This window comes from Lipotes vexillifer, unplaced genomic scaffold (genome assembly GCF_000442215.2).
Source record: "Lipotes vexillifer unplaced genomic scaffold, Lipotes_vexillifer_v1.1 scaffold314, whole genome shotgun sequence".
NCBI classification, from domain to species: domain Eukaryota; kingdom Metazoa; phylum Chordata; class Mammalia; order Artiodactyla; family Lipotidae; genus Lipotes; species Lipotes vexillifer.
Window position 1 is genome coordinate 1,663,634 of NW_006777107.1, and position 8,325 is coordinate 1,671,958.

The 8,325-nt window shown below is 36.5% G+C and overlaps 1 protein-coding gene across 2 annotated transcripts in view; it reads right to left on the bottom strand.

The window, feature by feature from the left end:
* Window positions 1-4,957: 4,957 nt before the first annotated feature.
* The window catches only part of TES (testin LIM domain protein), a 48,028-nt gene continuing 44,660 nt past the window's right edge, over window positions 4,958-8,325 (bottom strand). Inside the window, exon 7 of one of the 2 annotated variants that reach the window (XM_007450788.1) lies at window positions 4,958-5,583. In XM_007450788.1, coding sequence (XP_007450850.1) covers window positions 5,395-5,583 — 189 coding nt within the window. In that variant the 3' untranslated portion in view covers window positions 4,958-5,394. The remainder of the gene's footprint in view (window positions 5,584-8,325) is intronic. The other variant, XM_007450787.1, reaches the window with a different exon arrangement.

The following is an 8,325-nucleotide window of genomic DNA, read 5'->3' on the forward strand; positions in this document are numbered from 1 at the left end:
AACGGCCATTTCTTCTCTTCCTCTATCAGAACATTAATTTTCTTCTGGGTGGCCATATGCCCAGCTCTCAGGGTATGAATTATGATTGGATAACTCAACCATAGCTACTATTTTCATTTTCTTCAGATGGGGATGAGCATGTGAACTAGTTTTAGCCAATGAAATGGGAAAGTTAGGTAGGTCTGCTGGGGCCTCCTGGGAAAGATTTATCTCCTCGTTAAGAAAGTAAAACCTTTTGCCATCTCTCTGCTTTGTATCTTGGATGCTGTTATGTGAGGGAGTGGTGCTTGAATGAAAGGACAAACCTGAGAATGGAATGCAACACATAGAGGATAGCAGAGCACAGAGATTAAAAAGAGCTTGTTCTGAGCCAAATTTGGGCTAGCCTATGTCTTTAAGCTACTCTTAACTGTGTTACTTACAACCCAAAGCATTCCTAATTGATTACTTATCCTCCTCTAGCAAACTAACCTTGGTATGCCCCTCAGTCCTGTTTGCCCCAGGTGTCTAGATTTTTTTGGCCTCGTTTGGAAACCTGATATCCATTCTTCTTTGCAAATCCCCTAATTTGGCTCTATCCCTTCCTACACTCCCTAAATTTACCTCTATGCTCGCTGAAGTTCAACTTCTGTGAGCTGCAAACTCCCTTGTACTCTCAACAGCTTCATCTTGCTCCAACTGATTCCTGGTTTTCCTTCCAGACCTTTCAAGCAGAGGCCAGCTACTTTTTCTCACATATGGGCATTCCACAATGCCGGTGGGGTAGGTATCTTCCTCATTCTCCATTGTTATTTCCACTAATTCCTTTTTGTTTCCTCACAATCACAGTTCTTTGAAGCATATCTAGTATGTGGCCACAGACTTTACCACCCATTTCTACCCTTAGATGCCATCTTCTATCAAATTCCAGGACACTCCTTCATGGGTTTTTTGTTTTTTTGTTTTAAATGACTTTAGCCTCTGGCTCACTCTTCTCTCCACTGATTTCCCTGTTTTTATTCTTGGTGACTTCAATATATTCATAGATGTCCAACCCACACTTGGGCCTATTATTTCCTAGACTCCTCAAATCCAACAATCTTGTCCTCTGTCCTACTCAGTGTAACTGTGAGGAGGAGAGGATCAGTGGGACTTAGCCAGAAGGTCTCTAGACTCCTAACCCCAGCCCGCCTTTGAACTATACCATGTTGCCTTCACAGTTAGTCACTACTTATGGGGACATCAACTAGAATGTCTCTGCATTCAATAATGGCTGGCTCTAGTAAAGATACCAGGGTATAGGTTGTTTTTGCTATTTGTCTGAAGGTCGAGATATCCTGGGGGGAAGTATCATTGAAGAAAAATCAATAGCATCCTTCAAAAATGTCAGCATAAAATGCCATTGAAAACAATATAAAAGGTTAATGATACCTTGCTTTGAGGGTTTCAAAATACATTATCAGATTAAATAGAAGCTACAATGACATGTTGTCCCTGTGAAGAGACAAAATAATTAGCTAAAGCTATTTAAACATGTAGTAAATATATGAAAAAATCTATTAATCAAGCCAGAATGTGTTTCAGGTTGTTTGATCAAAACACACCCATGTACCCCTTTCACATATGTGAATATTCAGTACAGTCGTCAGAGTTGTCATTGAGCACTTAAATCGGGAGACGTCAGGGAGGGGCAGGGCATATCTAGTAAGAATTTGTGGTAAAGTGCTATTTTATGGAGACATTGATGGAGTCATAAGTTTTCCAAGGAATTAAGTGAATAGCCAGAAGACAAGTTCAGATATGCCAGGGCATCTTGAGACAGAGGCTTAATGCTGATCTTGGGCTGTGGTGTCTCTTTGGTAACCATAGTGAAGCTGGATGAGCTTAAACACTGCATGTTGAAAATTCCTTAAGAATGAGTCAATAATGAATTTCTTGCCTTTGGTGAAATGGGGCTGAAATACTTCAAAGTCAGATTTGGAAATCTGTGCTTGAAGACTTCAGAGTCACAGAAGTTTCAGATAGAGTTCATTAAAGGAAAAACAACCCTCATCTCCTCATTTCCAAAAAAATTTAAAAAAAAATAAAAAAAGATATCATACCAAAAAGTATGATGACTAGAGTCTCTTGAGCAACTTGTATTTCTTAAAGGGATTGGATAACCAAATCCACTGATTTCTCAAAATTACAACTGTATTCAAAGGTTAAGAGCAAAATCCTTCTGCTTAGAGATGAATAGGCTATGTGCAGATTCTGTGAATGAGTTCATGATTAGTCATTCGAATATGTCTGATTCTTCCAATAAGGATGATAAATGTATTACTTCAATATACTTTAGCAACTGATGTGTCAAAATCTTCTTTTGAACTTCCTGGGTCTCAGGAAAGAAATATCTCCCTTCTCTTTCCTCATCCAACGTTGTTATTCTCAAGTACCCATGGCTGAACAGGGGAATAAGAGAATCAGAAGTCATCATTATACCTTTTAATATCCAAGATGTTGGCTTCTGCAGAAGGGAAAAAGGCATTTCTTTTCTTACTGTCTGTGGTGCCTTTATCGTGGTTCATATTCTGGTATTCTTTTCCTCCCTGTCTAGTCCCTTTCAGGGTAAGGGTCTCTCAACTGCTAACTACATAGACATGTTAGTCAAATGCCTGCTATATTGAGTACAAAAAATGGATAAGCTATATATATCTGAAAAATAGAACGTAAATGAGATTTGGATGATAGAAATTTCTATTTATTGACCCCATAGGAAATAAGTAGACCAAAAGTTTATTCTTCATTATCTATTTTTGAAGAAAAAAATGCACACATTCAGATAGAAATATTTATTACTTTCCTATCTTTTCCCCATTGCAAAGGAAGGATTTAACTCTGGCGCCAGTACCAAGTAAGCCATTATTTAGAATTGAGGTCAATGCAGAATATAAAATGATGGTGGAAAGTGAGGGGGTGAGCATATCCTAAGGGCTAGAGGGAAAATAAAAATTATAGAATCTAGTAACCATCTTACACTCTTGTTAAGTGCTTATAGGACAAAGTATTTGAAAGACCTCTTTAAAAAAAAAATCTGATTAACAATTAAAAATGGTTCACATTCTCTTGCATTACATTTCATTACAGTTCATTCTGTTGTATTAGAAAGCCAAACTAAAACTTAGTCAGGGTAATGAGTCAAAACAAGTGGTTCTGTATTTCTCAGGCAAAGTAGTTTATTCTTCTAGGAAATGCCTAATATACACGCAATCAGTGTCTCAGGTTGTAAGTGATGGATTTAGCCAAATTTCTTGAGCCTCTACATCTCCAAAACAGCCTGATTCAATCTCAGCCGCAGGAGAGTACAGGCTGCACAGGCAGACATGTGGAGTAGGCCTGTTAGCATGCAGGGAAATTTTTTCAATTTATTCCCAGTTAGCCATGTGTGGGAAAATTGTTTCCAACTTCATGGAAAAGATGGAAATATATCTGTTGCCATTTGAGATAAGGGTAAAAGAGAGAAAGCATAAAGTGATATTTATAGACAATGATGGATATCTGTGATATTAGCATTTAAAATTGTATGCAGGATTAGAGTACTTCTTAGATAAGGTGATGTGTTCAAGACACTCTTTTCATGGCTGGGGAAGGCACAGTGCAGAGGGAATAAGTGCAGATATCTGTATGTTAGTGAGTGCGGGGTAGGGTGGGCTGGGGGAGCTGGCTGTGGAATTTAGGAGAAGTGCTATTAGCCAAACAGACATGAGCTGAAAAAAATCAAAATCAAATTATTCTGGGTATATGTCAGAGAAAAGTGCTACTCCTGCTATGACAAATGCTTCAGACTAAGAAGAAAGGAAATCTCATGACCTGCTAATATTAGGAAGAATGAAGTTAAAACTATTCCACATTTGCTTCCCTTTTCACAATAGGCTGCCATGAAAAAATTCTTAGAAACCCAAACAGAGTTGCAATTTGAGTATAAGAGTAATACTTGTTAGACTTGCCTCAAGAAAAGACAGCTTTCCCAAACTTCAATTAAAATGACTTGTTAGACTTGCCTCAAGAAAATACAGCTTTCCCAAACTTCAATTAAAATGACATTTTTTTTCCTGAAAGAAAAAACTCGTGCATGACTTGAAAACCAACAATTTAAATGCTTTCATGTATGATAAAGTTTCATAAAATTTATCCCTTCACCATAATGAAAAGCCTAGTTTCTGTCCTGTTTTGTCAGAAGTAGCCTTTATGTGGGGGGGGTATTTTTTTATGCTTGGAAACACTGCCCCCTGCTGTAACAAATGCTTAATTGCAGAAGGATTTTTTTGCTCTGAAATGAAAAGGATACGAAGAATAAAGATACAAGTATTAAAATGAAAGAGACTTTATTTTGAATAATACTATACATATCATTCATTCCATTTAATTTTCATAGTGCATAGCTATGTATGGAAGTAGATAAGGAAGAATTAACATTAGAAATATCTAAGGATGGAAGTATACAGGCAAAGAAGGCATTTGATATATACCCACGAAAAGGCATCATAGGACAGTATCCTTTAGAAAAGAAAGAAAACCATGCAAAAAGTCTATCCAAACCACAGCAGGCAAGTGCAAACAATACAAGTTATAGTTTCTTGGATACAAAAAGTATGCATGTTCTTTGGATTGAAAGCATAATATAAAGGAGTGGCTTGGCTTTTACGTCCGAGCCAAAAATCATCTATAGAATTAAAAAGTGTGGATGCCACATGTGACAATAAAATATTCAAGGCCACAGATGGAGGTCATCAGCTTACAAAGAGAATACTGAGAGGCTGAGCAAATAAAAAAATAGAGATATGCGATAAAGCCACCTCTGCCTAAGTTAGGAAATAGCAAATGCATAGGCATTAAAATGATAACGGCTCTTCATACTATGCTGCATTTCTATTTTGTCTGTCAAAAGAATTCATTGTGTATCGCTACAAAATTCAGTGAATAAGATGAGGCAATAAACGTAGAACCTTGGCATTAGGGCAAGTTTAATTTCCTTTTCATTTTATACGAGAAGTGAAAAATAATATAGAACATGAAATGCTCATCTTTCCATTCAAATACTAACTTTTAAGTGTTTCATATATACTGTGTTTGGCACAAAGGGGGCAGGAATATGAAGAATGATTAAACCCAAGCTTCCAACTCAAAAGATTTTACATCTGGAAAGCCAAGAAAAGGTAAAACTCTACCATTTTTAAAATCAAATGCTTAAAGCAGGTTTTAAAAATTGATATGAAAAATTTGATAAGGAAAAACATCAAAGAAAGATACTGAACAAAATCTCCTGGTTTCCTTTATAGTTTCTTTTTTTCCTTTTGTTTTTCCAAATTGCATTTTACAGTAGAAATGCAGACCAGTCTGGTTAGCTATGGCTCAATATTGCTTGGTACCCTCTTCTTAAGACATCATCTTCTTACACTCCACTGAACAGAAAACCATCCCTTCTACTGGCATGAACTTCTGCCCAATGAGACACTTGCTGCAGCAGGAGCACAGAAAGCACTCTGTGGACGCGTGCCAGCTGAAGTTGTTATAGGTCACCCGCTGCACTTCGGGATCAATGGCATTGTGGCATCCTTGACATACCTGTTAAGTCAATTATACAAAGAAGAGAAGAAGATGAGAGATCGAACTGTGATGGTAACATTTTCATGTTAGAACAAACTCAGCGCATTGCTTCAGATGGCAGATTAAACTGAGAATGACAACCTCAGAGGTATACAACTGAGAATGACCTTGTTGTTAACCTTCATAGCCAGCAATTGTTAATGGGGGTCTATATGTGGAACACTGTGAGAAATAACAGGTGAAGTCCAAACAGGACTCAGTGCTTGTAAGATATCCCCAAGGCAAAAAGTCTTGATGGCAAGTTCCAAAGCACTGTGTTTGGTTCTAGTGTATTCTATTAGATTGTACATTAGCAATTATAAAAAAAAGTTTTATGATTTTTCCTATACTATCAAATGCTGACAAGGATGTGGAATAATAAGAACTCTCATTCATTGCTGGTGGAAATGCAAAATGGTTCAGCTAATTTGGACGACAGTTTGGCAGTTTCTTAAAATTAAACTTACTCTGATCATACAATCCAACAATCATGCTCCTTGGTATTTACCCAAATGAGTTGAAAACTTATGTCCACACGAAAACCTTCACATGGATACTTTATTTGTAATTGCCAAAACTTGGAAGATGTCCATCAGTGGGTAAATGGACAAATAAACTATCGTACATTCATACGATTCAGAGCTAAAAAGAAATGAACTGTCAAGCCTTGGAGGAACCTTAAATGCACATTACTAAGTTAAAGAAGCCAATCTGGGAAGGCTACATACTGTATGATTCCAACTATATGACACTCTAGCAAAGGCAAAACTATGGAGAAAATAAAAAGATCAGTGGTTGCCAGGGGTAGGGAGTAGGGGACACGGAGGTAGGAGAGATGAACAGGCAGAGCACAGAGGGCTTATAGGCCAGTGAAAATATTCTGTATGATACTGCAATGATGGATATATGTCATTTGTCCATGCTATACATTTGTCCAAACCCATGGAATACACATCAACAGTGAACCCTAAGGTAAACTGTGGACTTTGGGTGATTATGATATGTCCATGTAGATTCACCCTTGTTAAAAAACGTACCACTCTGGTGAGTGACGTGGATAATGCTCAAGGCGATGCATGTGAGGGGAGTAGCGGGGATATGGGAAATCTCTGTATCTCCTTAACAATTTTGTTGTAAACCTAAAACTGCTCTAAAAAATAGGCTTAAAAAAAAGAGATTTTTCCTCACTCACTAAAGCTTTGAAGTGGTAATTTTACCAGTCTTACCTATGACACATGAGATTATTAACACCACTAATTTCTAGACAGTAGTAAATGAAAATCATGTTCAAAGTAATTAAGGACTCAGTCAAAAAATACTGACAGTGTTTGAGAATAATTAGTTTGCACTAAAAATATAACTTGTAGTTAACTGGCTTCTGTCATGTCATAATTTATGTATAATCTAATATCATGGAACATTAACACTTACATTCCATATACCATTCAGTGTACATGTATGTTATGTACAAATAAACATATGATATACACACATCCACACCAACAAACACACATAATTTTCTTCTTTAGCTGGACATGTATAGAAAGAAAATAAATGAATAACTGGCAATATTACAGCAGAAAACAAAACTACCCAGTTGAGAGCTCCAAAACACTAGATAGTTCATATGCCTTCTTGTTTATATGTATTATAAATCAATGTGTCTAAAGTTTTTGTTTTAAATATTTTATAACAAATGAAGAAACCAACAAGGTTGTCCAGCATTACATCAAAATGACTAATCTTCCACACCCTTGGTCTCTTAATGTGAATGTCAGGAATTCCTGAGAGATGAGGGTGGGTGGGTTGAGGAAGGTCATTTAGCCTGAGCCTTCTTACTTGAAAAGACCTGAAAGTGTGGCTGCCACTCAGTGGGTGAACTGGCTTAGGGTGTAAAGTGAGGCCTTGTTATAAATATTCACTTCAGACCTGCAATATACTTTCTATATTTTTTAGAACTACAAGGCTTCTAATTACAGAGATTGTAGCTCCTTAATTCACAGGTTATGTGAACCCACTCTTCCCTGAGAAGCAAGGGAGATACTCTCTTTGCATGATTGATCCACTATTCCTGAATACAACAAAAATGAGTGTTTTGATTATAAACATACTCCTAATTTGTAGTTGCACCATGCAAGCAATTGCTTTTGTATATATTCATTTTTTATAGCTTTGTAATTCATTTAGAATGTTGCCCTTTGTTTTCTATATTTCATATTAATTTTTCAATATTTTAAAACTTGTTTGTGTACAATAGAAGCATTTCACACTCAAGTTTTTATTCCCTTGATTTTAGACCATGATCTACCTTCTTTATCTCAGCCCTCTCATGTTTGTAGATCTTTTTATAATTTTTCAAAACTCACATTTTCATTTGCAATTAAAAAAAAGTGATAACTACTGTTCAACTGCACATAAAATTAAGGAAATTGTTTTGGTAAAAAAAAATAATAATTAGCACACTGAATGGTATAGGAATTTAGGGTTTGTGGGCTTCATGAAATTTAGTTTTATTAATAATTTGATTGCCATTCATCCCAAAGTCTGACATGATCCCAGGTAAAAACTACCAATCCCTCATTCTTCATAGATCTGAAAGCTGCCCAGGTCCCAACCAAAGGTCTGGAGACTCCAGGACCAGTCAGGGAGATGATATACTTCACCAGTTTCTGCTTGGCATTAGATTTTTCCTGGATTCTTTTTTTTTTTTTTTTTTTTTTT